Below are 18,090 nucleotides of genomic sequence, written 5' to 3'. Positions count from 1 at the left end.
CTTTGAGAAAATAATTAAGATGATGAAATAACAATAATAATATAAGCAAATGGGATAAGAAAATGACTTAATGATTTGGTTTTGTCATGACGTGTATAATTATAGTTTAAAGGTAATGCAACTCATTGTCGTATACCAATGAAAGCGCGGGAATAGTAAAGTAAAGCAGTTATTTCCACGGTTGTGACGCGACCACATCCCCGCGTGCCACGTGTCTCCATTCCAACCGACACGGCTTCTTCATCTTCTTCATCTTCCTTCGTTCCTACGCCTTCTGCAACTTCTTCATCATAAATACTTGGCTAAACCCCAAACCTTCTCACTACTCTTCTATACTCGATCAAGCTCTAAAATCTCATCATTCAAATTGCACATCTAGTCATGTCAGCTTCCAAACCTTCTGGTAACCAAAAATCTCTATACCCAGAAGTCATTCTCACGAACCCAGAAGCTACTTCTGCTAGTTTCTCCAAACCCGCTCCTTCTTCTTCGACTCTGTATCCTTCTATTGACATGAAAGACCTTGCTGAGAATCTCTTCCCTGAGGACGAAGCCGTTTCGCAGAACCCGATTCCCCAATCTTCCGAAGAAATACTGGTCAAGATACCAGGCGCCATTGTTCACCTCATCGAAAAGGAAAACAGCGTTGAGCTCGCTTGCGGAGATTTCACCATAGTCGGGCTACGTCAAGGGGAGAACATCGTCGCAGTCCTAGCTCGTATTGGGGAGGAGGTGCAGTGGCCGCTGGCTAGAGATGAGGCGGCTGTGAAGGTCGATGACTCGCACTATTTCTTCGCTCTTAGGGTTCCGGCTAATGGGACGCCGGAAAACGAAGACGACGAGGGGTCTGATCATTACGATCGTCAAAAAGGTCAGTTCGATGAGTTGAATTATGGGTTGACGATTGCTTCGAAGGGTCAAGATGATTTGTTGAAGGAATTGGATAAGGTTTTGGAGACTTACAGTTGCTTCTCGAAGCAGAAAGTGGAAGAAGGGAAAGGGAGTTCTGGGGTTTTGGATGGGTCTGTGGCGAGAGAAACGACGCCGTATGAGTTGGAATCGGAAGAGGAAAAGAAGGATTTGATTAGGGAGAGGTCGGCGGCGTATTGGACCACTTTGGCTCCGAATGTTGAGGATTACAGTAGCCGGGTCGGGAAGCTGATTGCATCCGGGTCGGGTCAACTGATCAGAGGGATTTTGTGGTGTGGAGATGTAACAGTGGATCGAATGAAGTGGGGGAATCAGTATTTGAAGAAAAACATGGGGCCTTGTTCCAACAGCGAGATTAGTCCAGAAGCCATGAGGAGGGTGAAAAGGTTTGATCTTTTTGGCTTTACTTATCTTATTCCATTACTTTATTTGTATTTGGGTTTTGCTTAAATATTCAATTGTGATTACATTTCAGGGTTAAGAAACTGACAAAGAGGTCAGAGAGAGTGGCAAGTGGGATTCTTTCTGGGGTGGTCAAAGTATCTGGTTTTTTCACTAGTTCAATAGCCAACTCCAAAGTGGGCAAGAAATTTTTCAGCTTACTGCCTGGAGAAATTGTCCTTGCTTCATTGGATGGATTCAGTGAGTAGTTCATCTCAAATTCAAACACTGTTTTACTTTGTAATTTGGCCTAAAAACTTAGCTCAATACACTAAATCAATGCTTATAATATTAATCATGAATCTATTGTGTGTGAACAGGCAAGGTCTGTGATGCAGTTGAAGTTGCTGGAAGGAATGTTATGTCCACCACTTCAGTTGTGACCACTGGACTTGTTTCCCATAGGTAATTCTTTGATCTTATTCAAGGATGGTTTGGTATGGTATGGTTTAGTTTTTACTAGTTGTGTTGAGTAATTCTCTGATTTTGCAGGTATGGAGAACAAGCAGGGAAGGTCACAAATGAAGGACTTGATGCAGCTGGGTATGCTATAGGGACTGCTTGGGCTGTGTTTAAGATAAGAAAGGCTATTAATCCAAAGAGTGCAGTTAAACCTTCAACCCTTGCTAAAGCTGCTGCTGAAGCAAATTCTGCTAGGTTGAAATCTAAATCCAAGAAGTAATCTTTCTCTATTTGTTTTTTTTTTCATTGGTGTGTTGTCCTCTTTATAAGAATAGCAGATGTAGTTAGAGTGAAAGCCTTTTTGTATTGATAGCGGATAGTACTAGAGATGTTTATATATTGCACTTCATTAACATCATTTTTCCAATTACATTCATGTGTTTGTTTGTAATTTAATGAAGAATTATTCGACTAAAGTTCCACAACACTCTTGCGCATTGGCTTCCATGGTTTGAACTATATTATATATGAGAGTAATTCTAAGTAACTGATCACAAGTTATCCTTTGTAATTCAATAAATTATATTATCATCATTTGGGATTACCTCAATCTTAGGAGTAACACTATTTCAATGAATTGTATTCACCATCTGTTTGATGAGTATTTTTCTCAAAGAGAACAAACAAAGATTATTTCTCCACTGTTTCAGTACATCAAAAAAGTTAATTTTTCCCCTATTTATAATGTACGAATCCCAAATTTTTAGGGATTTCCAAGCACATATCCCTTATCATTAATCGTTAGCGAGCTAACATGATAAGCCGAACTTCGATGATCTTTGGCGACGTAGAAAATAAAACTTGGAAATTAGATAAATTCTCGGTACTGTCGTTTAATTGGGATACAAATGGCTCAAATGAATTGCCGATTGATACCTGAGCTGAATATTTTAACTTCAATTTCAAAGTACAACACAATCTATTTTCTAAGTTGAAGAATCCACAATCCCACTACTTAGTGATATTAATAGTTGTTACCTACTTCTACTTTGTATGAATTCAATTATTATTACTATTTTAATGTTGTCCCACATCAATTTTATGTAGTACTTTGTATTTTTAATTGAACATAAGAATGGGTAGGTAGTAAAAGAATGATATATTAGGTTAGATTTTTATTTTTTTTAAATAAATTATTAAATTAAATAATATATTTTTACATTTTTTTTAAAGAAAATAGATTATTATAGGAATTACACCTAAACAGTATCACTCCTCAAACTAATATTTCAAAATTATTATTTTTAAATTAAAAAACAACCAACTTCTTATATTTTTATAACCTTCCAAAAGAAAAAATGTTTTCATAATATCTCAAGAATTTTTAACTTCCACACTCTTGTTTAATTCCATTAACTTCATCTAATCAATCACAAATCTTGTTCTTCCTATTAATTGATTTTGTCAAGAGACAATTCTTCCTATTAATTGATTTTGTCAAGAGACAAAAGTTAATGCTAAAGCAAATCACAATAAAATTTTACACTTGTATTATAGTTCATTCAAGTACTTGGTTTATTTACTTGTTTTTTTTTTTCTTTCTATAGTTGACTACCACACTAGCACATATAATATCCAACTTCAAAGATTGATTATGTCTATTATTATTTTAGCAGTGTTATTAATTTATTATGAATAGTTTTATGTAAAATTTCATAATTGTTTTAACCAAAGATTTTTATGAGTATAAAAAATTAAAAATAATGGAGGTGTTAAATATTAAGACGTGAGTATATAATTTCAAAAATCATCATGAGGCGTACAATTTTTATTAACATGCAACTCAATTGAAAGACACTTTTAAGTTGTAGCCTTAAATAAGTATTTGTTACAACTTACAAAGTTGGAAAAAAATAAATGATACTGATGTTAAAGTTAAAGCTGTTGGTCCTAACAACACTTACTATAAATGAGGTAAACTAGCTAATTTTTTAAAATATAAAAAAATAATAATAAAAATGAATTTCCAATAAAAGAGCTAAATTTGAACTATTTAACATTATTTTTACCTTAATGAATAATATTATTCTACATGTAGATTTAACTATTCATTCATTGAGTTAAAAATATATATTTTTTCCACTCTTTCTCTTTCTATATTAATTGTATTTTATTTTGTTTTGTTTTTTTCTCTCCTCTTTTAGAATTTTAATAAATTAAATAATAATATTTAAATGATGTAGATAAAATGTAAAGAAAAAATAAGCTGATATATGGTGTAATATAAATATTTGATGTAAAATAAAAATGTAAGACTTTGTTTATGCATTTGAAATATAGAGAAGAGTATCATTAGGAGTGCTCTACTAACTAAGTACCGATTATCATTGTTAAAAATAATTTATTCAATGTAAAAGTCAAATATACAAGACAAAATGTTTATTATATATTATTTAGTGAAATTTTATAGTGGGGCTCTTACCGGTACAAAGTTATATGACGTTGTACATTATAGTTATAGAAATATTACACAAGTTTTCAGAAAATTTTGAATAATTTATAATGCCCAAAATATAATTCAAACAGTCAATTACACACATATTTTTATATACGATTGCAACTAACATTTTGAAATTTAATTTTCCGCATTAGAAAGTATTTAGAATATAACTAACGTGATATTTACTATAACTATAATATATATTATCATATAAATTTTTTTCGGTATAGTTTCTATACATACCGAAAATATAAATGCCCCTATAAAAGCTAAACTAGCATCCATACTATAGAATTTCTCATATTATTTATATTGATTTATAAATAAAGACTTGATAATTAAAGTTTTTTATGTTTCAAAATTAAATAGGTTAAGTTAATGTTAATATGTATAATATGCTATTAGTTCTACAATAATGCACATAAAAATATTTAATAATTGAAATCGATAATATATTATTATATATATTGTGTGTAATTTATAAATGTGTACAAATACTGAAAGAGTCTCTACAAATAATTCCATAAAATAAATTAGACTGCGTCTTTTTTTTTTCATTGGGAAATTTAAAATATATAAAAAATTAGAACCATACTTCCCTTATTTAATAGAAAATAATCTTTTAAAATTTATTTTAGTATTTTCAAAAAATTGATTTTAGTAAAAACACCAATTTTTATTATTTAAATTAATATTAAAATCCTTATTAATGATTTAAATTAATCTTTGACCAAATCAAATAAAAAAAATTAGTATTAACTAAAACATAAAAACGTAACTAAGTATTTAAGCAAACATGAAGTAAATTAAGTTATATGTTATTTAGAAAAACGCATGCAAAAAATAGATTTCCTTGTAATATTACATATAAGCCTATATTTTTTTTAATGTTGACAAAATAATACGAATTTATTTTCATAAAAAAGATTCAGACAAAATATTAGTTAATAATAATTTTTCTATTATTAAGTTTTTAATTACATACACCATTTCGTGCTTAACACGTACAAAAACTAGCGTTCACACGTTTGCAATTTAAAATTAATGAAATATATAACTTGAGAGTTGAGATTAAAGTGCTACTATAAATAAGAATAAATAATTTAAAAAAAAAAAATTAATTACAAGTTTACATTTTGGTGTACATAACATATTTACAAGACTTGGGTCCTAATTGAACCCCAACCTATTGGTACAAAGCAATAGATCTCCACATCGTTAATTTTTAAAAATAAAGGGTTCAAACTCATAAACGATAAAAATATAAAGTTCAAAATAGTGTGAGCTAAGATAATTTTAAAAAATAAGGAATCAAAATGAGTAAAACAGAAGACCATAAGTTAAAATTTTAAAAATAAAGGATCCAAACACATAATCGGCTAAAATATAAAGTTTAAAATAGTGCAAACTTTTACACAAAACATGAATTCCTATATACATAATTTAGACTTTTTATAAAAAAAATTTACATTTTGACAAAATACGGATCTAAAACTTAATTTTTAAAAAGAATAGGTCAAAACATGTAATCAACCAAAATACTAGATTTAAATAATGTACTTTCTATTACTATTTTTTTAACTTTTTTTTTTGTTGACAAAATACATTGTCCATATGTTTGGTAGAAGGGGTGGAAATGATAGGAGGGGAAAAAGGTAAGTGGAGAGCAAAAAAGAGCAAAATATATTTGTTTGGAGAGAAAGTGGAAGGGAGATGAGAGATGGAGGGAAGAAGTCTCCTTCCAAATTCAATTTTTTAAAAAGTAAAAGATTATAGAATTAAGACAAAAAAAAATTAGAGCAAATTACATTTATGCCCTTTAATAAAAATTAAATATATATTATATAATAATGAATAATTTTACTAATTTTGTATTTAAATCATTGCTACTAAATAATATCGAGGAAACTAATTATCTTCTCTATCCTTTCTGACAGAAATGTTAAAATGCAACAATCTGGCCAAGCATCCCGTCTGAAAGAGAAGCATAGATCCAGCTCATAAGCAGTCGATTATATCGGTGCCAAGAGACGAAATCGGGATTGGGCTGTGATGGGTCATCCGGTAAGTGGGAGGGTGGGCAGATATAGCTACCATCAAGAAAACTCTCCAAACCATTTGCAATGGTGATATTAAGCATCTGCATCTTCCAGATCTGATAGTTTGTTTCATCTAACTTTATTGTAAGGGCTTGACTCACAGAGGATAAAGTTGTCGGCATCGGAGAGGCAGGGTGCTGCGATTGTGGTGGGACAATTGGTACTGGAGCTTCAGGCATGGGTGTGGAGCCTGTACTGATTTCGGAGGCCATTGGAGGAGCCGTTATGGTGCTGATACCATGACAGAAATGTTATGACCAAAAATGTGTATATTCCTCAAAGTGGTACAGAGTCCATTACAGAGTATATATAACCAAAAGAGGCTACACGGACAGCTGTCCATACATGCAAAAAGGCATAGCAAAAATATTAAGTATATATCATATTATAGTTTATTACTTTCAACACTCTTTCCTTGTCAAACATTGAATAAAAGTTAATTTTTAAAAATAAATAATCAAAACGGGTAATCAGTAAAAATAAACATTACACAAAATATAAATTTTTATTTATATATATTTTAGACTTTTTATAAAGAATTACGCAAAGCCTATTAAAAAAAGTATGTGTGGAACAAGTTGTTTGAATTTTGTTTTCAGTACTATAAATTATTCAGAATTTCTTGAAAACCTACCGGAAGTTTGCTATACAATGAGCACCGTCGTGAAAAAAGATAGGGTTAATACGCCTCAACATGTCCATACAAGAAACGTATTGTATTGGTAAAGTGAAAATGAGTCACTACTACAAATTCTCTAAAAAAAAAATTAAAAAATTTACATTTTTTAATTATTATAAAACATTAAAAAATTTACATTAGGCGAAATGCAATTATGTTTTTTATTTTAATCATAGATCTCAGTCCACAACTAATTGTTATGCACATATTCTAGACCAAAAACATGCTCTATTAAAAACTCTAAAATGTTATAAAGCAATTGTTTTTATCCGGTAAAGCTTCTATTATTATTATTATTATTATTATTATTATTATTATTATTATTATTATTATTATGTTGTCCACATCATATTTAAATTTTTAGTTGAATTTTCACATTGATTCTAAGTATGCTAATAGCCATTAGAGTAGTGTATATTAAATCTAATAAATGTGGTGTATAATTAGTAAAAGTAGGGATATATATATTTTCAAAATTCTAAAATAATATATAATCTGTACTCAAATTCTAAAAATAAATAAAAACGACTAATTTGATCATATCTTTTCATCAATTGATAATTATAGCAAATATATATCCTTTTTTCTTAAATCTCCTTCTGCCATTTGATAATTACTATGCTTGAAATAATAATCCTTTTTAGCAAAGCTTATAAGCATTGAATATATATAAACGATCTCAGTAGCTAGTTTTAAAGGGCTTATAAGTCTTGAGATCAAGAACAACCCCAGCAAAAGACCCAACAGCAGCAGCTATGGATATGAGAAGACAAGTACCACTAAGAATCTGAAGCCCCATCCATCTAGTGCTCCAACGGCTTATCTTCTTCTGAGCTATGTACATCTCAATAGGAAAATACACTGTCAAAGGCCAGAATCCAAAGGCTCCAAGTATCCCAACCACATCATTGAAGAATGGCATCAGCATGGCTATAAGAGTGGTCATCATCACAAATATAGTCCTCCAAACCATTCGGAAAAGGTTGAGTTGGAATACACCAACCAAGGGGATTGGAATGTCATATTCTGCTGTCACAAAGTTACTCTTTGTCCATTTATGGGCGCTCCATTTTTCCACAAACGCAAATAATGGTTGGCAAAACACCTGCAGACGCAGTAGTAGCAGTAGTAGTAACACCTTGTCAAAAACATCAACTTCGAACACAGAAAATAAGAGACTTTGTTCATCTAAATGCTCGTTTGAGCTATTGTCTTCGTATTAATAGGGATATGACAATTCATGTTCAGGAGTCTTGTTTGTGTCATATCACGATTTTAGTGTATTACAAAAAAATATTTAACACAAACTCGATCAATTCATTACTTGTGTTGAAAATAAAAATCTAAATCCAACATATTTATAAACAGGATAGTGCTTAGTTTAAGTTTACCTATCAACCGATTGTTGCTTTATTATTTTCGAGTTAGGCAATGTCCACCCAAAAATAATGTTTTTAATAAACGCACTAAACAAAAAAACCAGAAAATGACCTACACTCATTCAAGAAAAATTCAAATCCGTTTATTTGGAGTACTCTTATTATCTAACCACCCTTTTTTTTTGGTCCCTACATGTTAGCTTGTGCGGATGAAGTTATTATTACCTGATAAGCACCAACAAGGTGGACAACAATAGCAACATTAGCAATGTCCAGAAGCCAGTAAGGATTGTAGAATCCAAAACCAGTGAGAAGGTTTCCTGGTGACAAATCACCAAAGGCGGCATAGCCAAAACATCCACATAGCATGTAGAACACTGTGGTGACTGATACACTGAGAAGAGTTGCCTTTCTCATGGTTTTGTGCTCTGCAGGAGGTGATCTAATTGTGTCCTGAATTTCAACAAGGACCAAGGAGAAGGAGTAAGCAAAAGCAATGGCTCCAAGAGCTTGAAGACTCCTCCACATCTTCTGTGTTTCAGTCACTGTTCCAGCCTTTGTTACTGTCCCTATGCTTATTCCCAGTAAGCTTCCTTTAATGGTTCCATTTACTGCAAAAGTAGTAAAAAAAAATTGAGCCATTCTAAGGGTGAAGATGCTTATTAGAACTCATCATACTATTATCATATGTATGTTACCTGCAACTTTGCCTATGCCAAGACCAAGACCTATGGCTGAGTAAGTAAAGGACATAATGGCTGCAACTATGGAGAGCCACCAAACGTGACTAAAATCTTGGATCTGAGAAAATATTATCTCCAAGATTCCAAATGTTATCATGTACCCGTTGCTTGACATGTGGCATGGATCTTTCCCTCCACTTTTGTGGAAACAGTTTGATCTCTTTACAGCCCTGAACACAGGACAAAAGATGTAATAATGGTATAATTATAATCTATAATATACTTACCGTTTGACATATCCTTACAAAGTAACATTTTAGATAGAGTGTCGTGTGGGAAAGTAGAAAATTATTAAAAGAAAGTTATTATGCAAAATGATTAAAAACTTTTTTTACCGAGCTCTACATATATATGTTTATATAGTTTAATCTGAATTCAAGATATTTTTTGACAGTTAAAACAGTTGCTGTTAAGAAACTAACTCAATTTGCTACTTGGGTTATTAATTACTCACATCATACTGACGGATGCAGCAATAGTGTACCCAACTGCAACCCCAAACATGTTAACATACTGGATTAAACCACATATTGCTACCCTTCTTCCTCCTGCAACCCCAGATGGAATACTCTCATTAATATATTATATACATATACCCAAAAAATATATATATAAGACTATTGATATGGTTAAAGTAGATGTCTTACCTAAGTTGGACTTGACAGAGTCCATGTATGTGTAATTTCTCTGACCAGTAACAGGGTCACCAGTTCTGTAACACTGGGCAAGGAGGTTGGAAGTATAGAGATTGACAAAGGCAAAGAGTAACAACACAGCTGGACCTGTGACCCAACCCAGCTGAGCCACTGCCCATGCCAAGGAAAGGACTCCTGACCCTATAACTGCTGTGATAATATGTGATGTTGCAGTCCAGAAAGTTCCTGCATGAACATGATTTAGTAGTAATGAACTTGATTACAGAGTTTGCAGTGATTAGTAAGATTGTTCTAATGTTACATCCACAGTGGTGTTAGGTTTAGTTTATGAGCATTAAACAACACCTCATGCAGTTTAAAACACTTGAAAGCCAAGTAATTAAAGTTTGTGATGATTTGTACCAGTTCTCTTTAGGCGGCCATCATCATCAAAGCACTTGGTATAGTTGGATTGAGGATTTATTGCTTCAGCTTCAGTAGCTTTAGGCTGAGCTTCAACTTGTAAGTAGTGCCTGATGTCATGCCTTTCTTCCACCTGATGAGAATTCAAATATAAGATATATAACATGTAGAATTTTGAGACTTTACTAAGAAAGAATTAGAATTAAGACAAGTGTTGTTGGCCTCTTACAGCTCCATGATGGATCCTGCTAGGAAGAGTTCGACTCCTTGGCAACATATCACTGAATTTTAGGCTGCAGAAGAGCTCAGAAAGGTGTACTCCAGCAATGGAGAAAAAGAGTTAATTAGTTTAGAGAAAGAGAGAGAGAGAGAGGCAAAGATGAATGAGTTCATGAGACTACGAAGTGGGATTTTATAGGTAAAGATAATGACTTTAATATGGTACGTACGTGCAACACGTTTTGGAGAAGTCATGTAATATCTCTTGTGCTAGTTCCTATTTAATAATGCACTGCATATATACTCAAGAGTTAATGTAAATAAACAAAATAAAAATGTACCAGAATAGTGAGCCTGTAAGATTTCCCAAAATAGAATGTTAAAAGAACATTAATTAATTATTTTTACTAAATTAATAAGTTCAGTACCATAGCATAACAATTCCTTTTGAGGTTGACACATTTCTAAAGAGCACAAGGTATAAAGATACGTAGCAGATTGCAATGCCATTGCTAATGGAAACATGGCATCATAACAAGGTCGACAACTAAGACAAAATATCTAAATGAGGAAGAGAAAGAAAAAATATAGAACAACTTATGAGGTGGCACTTTATAAGTGATTATGAGTTTTTCATATTATTTATTAAATCAAAATATGTGAGACTAGATATTAAATTATACTAACAGCAATATGACACCATCATATAATATTGGACACAATAGGTAACTTCTAACAATTCTCATACCATATAAATAAACATTAAAATAGTTCATTTATAGTGACCAATAATTAACCTTTTTAATACTAAAAAACCTCCCACAAAATGAATATAAGCTAGCCTTAGGCTTCACTACTAGAAATATAGGATTTTACTTCGGTTTTTATAGTGAGCATACAAAAAAACGAAGTAAAAACCTATTCAAACTCTTTTACTTCGCTTTTGAAAATAGAGCCCTGAAAAAAATTACATACTACTTCGCTTTTTAAAAAAAAAACGAAGTGAAAAATTCATAGTGAAGAGGGCCGTGTTTGGTTGCACAAGCCCGTGACCTATGTTTAGAGATAATAAAAATGCAAAAAAATGGCCGAGCCAAAGGCGGCCCTTATGTACATTTCACTTCGGTTTTTAGGTAAAAACCGAAGTAGAAAGTGCACTTTCCACTTCGGTTTTTACCTAAAAACCGAAGTTAAAGGGTCTTATAACCCTTTTTTAACACCCGAACGATCATCTCCCTCAAGCCCTACTCTCTCCTCTGTGAAAAAAAAAACCCCAAAAACCTCCATTAACAACCGTGAGCCAAGACCCATTTTCATTCTCCACACCTTTTTTTTTTATTATTCTTTATTTCTTGCTGCTTTTCTACACTATAAACCGAAATATAGTCCAAAAATCTGTTTTTTTTTTGTTTTTTAGAGAAAAAAAAAAGCATTTGGCCGTGGGTATTTTCTCCATTGTTTCTTGGTGTTTCTTGCCGGATTTTGACGGGGGTTTTGTCATTGCAAGGGGATTTTGAGCTTCAAAACAGGTTTAGATTACTAAAATATGGTTTTGATGATAATTTTTTATTTTTCTATGTTTTTTTTATTTTTTTTATTATTCCAAATTTTATAATTAATATAATTAATATTTTGTTAACTTTTATAATTATTTGTTTATTTTGTTAAGTTAAATAATGTGATAAAAATTAAGTTTATTATAAATATATATATGTATATTAGTGAATTTTAGAAATTAGATAAATTTGTTTTTTAAATATTTGAAAAAAAATAAATAGCTTGAAGATGATCAAAGTGTTGTTCATTAGTTTCATTAACTAGTTTGGATTTTTTTTTATTATTTGGTTTGATAATTAATTATGTAGTTTACTAATTATGTAATGTTTTAGTAGGGTCGTTGATTGAGTGGTGAACTTTGTTGTTCATTTCGGGTGCATTGAAGAGTAATATTATAGGTTAGTTATTTTTTTTTTATATTACTATAAGATTTATGTATAAAGATAAGGCAAATGTAATCATGCATATTAGATTTAGTGAAAGTTATGTTTGAAAATTAGTGAAGTAGGTTCTGGGAAATTTGCGTGCTGTGGTGATATAAGGATGGATTGATTTATGCTTGATTATTGTGTTTGTTTGTGTTGTTGTTATAGGAAATTTTGAAATTGTGGTATGCTATAGAAACAGATGATACTCTGTCGAATTTTTTAAAAATTTTATAAGACTAGAACCTAATAATGATGGATTCATCGATGCTTGATTATTGTGTTTGTTTTAATTGGTTTTATAGGTAATTATGAAATTACAGTATGCTATAGAAATAGAAGATACTCTGCCGAATTTTTTAAAAAATTTATAAGACTAGAACCTAGTACGAGAAAAGCACAAGAAAAGAAGAAGGTTCTTGTCACAGATTTGTACGAGAAAATTCTATAATATTTTAGTTTAGATATTAAATATATAAATAATACATGCTTTTATATTTTAAGAAATACCTTGTATATATAAATATATATCCATTAATATGCTTTAACATTAGAGGCTAAACCTAGATAATGCATGCTTGCTGAATTAAACATGATGTTTATTTTTTAGGGTAATTAATGGCTAAAGTCTCTGTTCTCTTACAAATGTAGCATTTAAGTCTTATATATATATATATTTATTTGGCAAAAGTCTCCAACTTTACGTAATTTGTGCATATTTTCTCAAACCCGTTATTCGTGCGTTAAAATAGGGACTAAACATGAATGTTACGGATTATTACCGCTAAAAAATAAAAGATCGGTGACTTAAGTTAAACTAAAATATTTTATATATTGTACGGGCATCAAAGGCAATAGAAACCCTAAAAGAAAAAGTAAGTTCATTTTTTATAACTTATTTTGGTATCGATAATCTATAAAATTAATTTATATTTATTAATTTTACAGTTTGGTGGGAAGACGCAATATTGTGAGATTGTAGACCTCTTGCCAATCCAACACGAATGGTTAGGTCAATTGATGACATACATTTATGAGTAAGCCTATTTTGTTTATAAGTTCGTTTAGTTGTAAGTATAGTTTTTTGTAAATGTATTAATGTTAAGGGTAGTTATCTTACTTAAGTACTTATGTTTTATATGCTCATGTATAACATTTTTAATTAATAAAAGTTATCATTTTTTCATTCAAAAAAAATTCTTAACCAATTTCAATTTTAAAAATATATATAATTGTAAATTCATATAATTAAATTGCTAAAAAAGAATTAGGCCAAAAAAAAAATATATATATATTAATTAGACCATCATTACAACAAAATAGAGGTTTTATGACTTTATTTGGGAGACATTGGAAATCTACAATGTCTCCCAATTGGGGAGACGTTGCTGCTAGGGTCATTGTAGGTATATATCCCACGTCTCCCATTGGGAGACGAGCCTCACTTCCCACGTCTCCCTAGGAGACATCCAACGTCTCTCATTGGGAGAGGTGAGTCACTTCCCACGTCTCCCAGTGGGAGACATTGAAAGTCTCCCACATTTAAAAAAAAAATTAAATAAATTTATAATTAATATTATTTTAATTTGATTTAATAATTAATTAAATTGAAATAATATTAATTTAAATTGAATTATTTTAATTTAAATTGAAATGATTTTAATCTAAATTTAAATTGATTTAATAATCAATTAAATTGAAAGAAAAAAATATATTTGTTAGACATATACAAGAAATACAATATTTGTTAGACATATTCAAAATGAACAAATATTGCATTGTGTACGAAGAAAGAGTTAAATTTTTTTTAAAAAAAACCTATCAACGAGGTCAGTAACTTTGGATTATCGGCAACATATATGTCGCCCATTCTTGTCGCACCTCATCAATTTGTGCCTCTGTATATGATGTGCTTGTTAGCTGCAAGAAATATAAAGTAAAATATATTAATTAATTATTTGATTACATATATTCTCCTATGTTTATCAAAAAGAAAAGAAACGACACTAAATAAGCACATAATAAAGTTGGATGTCTATATAAAACTAATCGTTTATTATCCTAGATAAAATCGGGCAGCATTTCCCCTATAATAGTGACCTAACCATCTACATGTGAATAGCAAAACAAACAATTTAAACAACGTACAATAAGTTTCTTCCTTATAGCTCCGCAGCACACAGTCAAATTTCTCAGAACCTACTTCATTAATACACACAAGTTCTCAACCTTCCGTTATCACCGCAGCACACAATTTTAATCTCAGAACCTACTTCACTATGGATGAATATTTAAGATATTCAAACTACTCTAACATTTGTTTAATAATATTAAAAGTAGAAGTAAGAGAATATATATTTACCTCTTGCAATTAATAATCCAAAAGCTAGCAAAATTACTTCAAGTAGTAATCGAATTCACTATTAAATCCACAAACCAATATAAATAAATTAATAAATAACAAATAAAATATCACTAAATATCTAGCAATATATAACTTATTATTGTAATTTTATAAACTTAATTACCTCAAATGTGTGATTGATAGATATAGAAGTTTTGATGCAAAGTACTCTCTAAAATCTCACCACCAAAATCACAACCTACGAAATTAAATTAATTAATATGTTAAACATTACTAAACAAATATCACTAAATTCCTAATAAGTAAATGATTGGTAAACAAATAAAAAAAAACTCCAATGAGCCACTAATTATAACCTAAACAAAAAATCAATAAAAAATTTCATAACCTAAAATCTCAATAATCAACAAAAACATAATTTTTTTTCATATATTTATATTATTAAAATTATTTAATAAATTTATTTTAACATAATAACTATATATATAACAAAATAGTTAGAATTTAAAAAAAAAGTTTAAATATACATACAAAAATATATCTAAATTTCGAAATAAATAATGATAAAAATTAAAAAAAGTCATGAACATATATATTATAATGAAATATATACAATGTGATAGGTTAAATTAAAAAAAAACTATGAAATCTTAAATCTATAAAAAAACCTCTATGGAAAAACAAATAAATCTAACAATGTATAGAAAAAAATGCATAAAAATGTAAAACTAACACAAAATCATGTATATTACTCATCCTAATGCTAAACCTATGATATTTTTATCAAAATAATTAACTAAAATTCATAAAAATTAAAAAAAACTAACCTTGAAAACCCTAAAATTGCAGCCCCCTTTCGTGCTCTCTGTTTGGTGTTATGAGGAAGAAGAAGACCCAAAATTCATTAAATGGCCATGGGGACATCCAACGTCTCCCACTGGGAGACGTGCCACGTGTCCAACGTCTCTCAATGGGAGACGTTGGATGTATGCCCGGGTACATCCAACGTCTCCCACTGGGAGACGTGCCATGTGTCCCACGTCTCCCAGTGGGAGACATTAGATGTCCTCCTGGCCACTTCTCAACCTATTTCCAACGTCTTCCACCATTTTTAATGCCTTCCAATTGTAGTCATTAATAAAAACTTTCAATGTCTCACACCATTAGACATTTAAATCCCCTGATAAGTTTTAATGTCTTACACCAATGGTGTAAGACATTGTAGGAAGTCATTGTATATAAAATTTGTTGTAGTGCATTTAAATAAAACTAGGCCAAAAACTATATATATAAATAGAAATCGTCCATTTAAAAATAATCAGAAATATATATTAAATAAAAAGGTGGGCACATTCTACTTCGGTTTTTACTAAGAACCGAAGTAGAAAGGGGACTTTCAACTTCGGTCTTTACTAAGAACCGAAGTAGAATATCCCCTTTCTACTTCGGTTCTTAGTAAAAACCGAAGTTGAAAGTCCCCTTTCTACTTCGGTTCTTAGTAAAAACCGAAGTTGAAAGTAGCCATTTTACTTCGGTTTTACCTAAGAACCGAAGTAGAAAGTACCAAGGATGGTCGCGTATATTCACTTTCTACTTCGGTTATTATGTAAAAACCGAAGTAGAAAGTGGAGATTCTACTTCGGTTTTTAACTAGTTTTTACTTCGCTCTGAACTACTGCGGTTGCGAATTTTAGCGAAAATCGAAGTAAATCAAGTTTAAAAATCGAAGTAAAAGCCCATTTTCCTTGTTGTGCTTTCTTCTTTATTAAGAGAAGTACACAAGAGCTGGTTATAATTAATACATACTCCATAAGTATATACTTCACATTATTTAAGCTAAGTTAAAACGGTTGATTAAATGAATAGTCGGGCAGGGTGAAAATTGAAGGTTGATTAATTAAAGACATAAAAGGCAACAAAGTAATCATATAAAGAAAGTTGTGCAAACCACAAGCTCGATAGGTTGAGACAACACTTACATGGAAAGTGGTCAATAATTGAAATGATTTCGATCCCACCAAAAAAATAAATAAATAAACACACGCGTATAGATAATTATAGTAGAGAAAAAGTAAAGTTTACAAGTACAATTTTTTATTTATTTTTTTATGAATAGAGACATAATATGTTCTTATCTCTAAAAGTCTTTAATAATTGCCATATGCATGGTAACCTTAATAAATAGTCATAGGGCACGTCGAAGGGTTATTTAAGGGCATAAATAACATTAAGATTAAGGTCTGTCCTCTTAAGCCCAAGGTCCGGGGTTGGAGTAGAACCCCACCCCCTTTATACACATTAATTATATATATTTATATATATATATAGGGTATTGCTATGGTGCATGCACCATACCTAAAAAGGTATGCACTGTACATATTTTTTTGTGACTTTTTGTGTTTTTTGGTTTGTGAATAATTTTCGGCGCGAATTTTTGTATGATTGTATTTATTGTAGTTATTTAGACCATCTTGCAAATTTTTAAGAAATTTTGAATAATTTACAATGCCGAAAACTAGGTTCAAACAAATTGTTGCACGCGTGATTAATTTTTTTTATACGCATGGAAAATAGTCTTGTTTGAACCTAGTTTTTGGCATTGTAAATTATTCGGAATTTCCTGAAAATTTGCAGGATGTTCTAAATAACTACAATAAACACAGTCATAAAAAAATTCGCGCAAAAAACTATTTACGAACCGAAAAGACAAAAAAAAGTCACAAAAAGTATGCAATAGAATTACCCTATATATATGTGTAATGTTGGGGGCTTATTTATCTCTCGGAAGTTGGTGATGGTATGTTTATGCTCTCATTGTGACGAGATTTGATATTCCTTTTTTCCAAAGTTATGCTAAAGATGTGATGTCTGTGATAGATTGTTGTCGGGTTGGGGATCTATACAGACATTGTTCTTTGAGTATATATTATTATTATAACGTGTACTTTTTTCTTTAAATTAAGATTAAGGTCATAGTGTCCTTAATCTAAGGATTATTATGACAGTTGGGACAATTCAAATAGTTTTCACTAATTTCCAATCACCATCGGTGTATATCATGTTTTGGTCATTAATTAAGCAAAGAATAACGTGTACTATTATCTTGATCTTCAGCAGATAATAATAATTCCAAGAATGATGGTTAAGACTAGCATTAGTAATCATTGTGTTTAATAGGTTTCGATCCCTATCTTATGCAAGACTACTTAGTGGCATCACGTGATTTTTCCACTTAGGAATATGATATAATAAATATCTATATGATTACCATCTTAATCAGAAAAGATTCTCAT

General features: G+C 30.7%; 2 protein-coding genes across 2 annotated transcripts; one reads left to right on the top strand and one right to left on the bottom strand.

Annotated features, from left to right (window-relative positions):
• The first annotated feature begins 295 nt into the window (after positions 1-295).
• LOC133788431 (protein EARLY-RESPONSIVE TO DEHYDRATION 7, chloroplastic-like) lies at positions 296-2,260 on the top strand. The gene is made up of 4 exons (XM_062225914.1): positions 296-1,316; positions 1,406-1,572; positions 1,692-1,776; positions 1,864-2,260. The coding sequence occupies exons 1-4, from the start codon at positions 382-384 to the stop codon at positions 2,051-2,053; spliced, it is 1,377 nt and encodes a 458-aa protein (XP_062081898.1). The 5' UTR covers positions 296-381; the 3' UTR covers positions 2,054-2,260.
• A 5,323-nt stretch (positions 2,261-7,583) lies between these two features.
• On the bottom strand, positions 7,584-10,624 carry LOC133788422 (amino acid permease 3-like). Its single transcript, XM_062225905.1, has 7 exons — positions 10,461-10,624; positions 10,232-10,364; positions 9,821-10,054; positions 9,628-9,721; positions 9,129-9,343; positions 8,656-9,041; positions 7,584-8,156 (listed from the first exon to the last, which is right to left on the bottom strand). Exons 1-7 carry the CDS (start codon positions 10,506-10,508, stop codon positions 7,731-7,733), a joined length of 1,536 nt encoding a protein of 511 aa, XP_062081889.1. The 5' UTR covers positions 10,509-10,624; the 3' UTR covers positions 7,584-7,730.
• Positions 10,625-18,090: the final 7,466 nt, after the last annotated feature.

The sequence above is a fragment of the Humulus lupulus genome, chromosome 1, assembly GCF_963169125.1.
Source record: "Humulus lupulus chromosome 1, drHumLupu1.1, whole genome shotgun sequence".
Taxonomy (NCBI): domain Eukaryota; kingdom Viridiplantae; phylum Streptophyta; class Magnoliopsida; order Rosales; family Cannabaceae; genus Humulus; species Humulus lupulus.
Note: the sequence above shows the minus strand (reverse complement) of the source record. Positions and strands in the feature narration are given on the sequence as shown.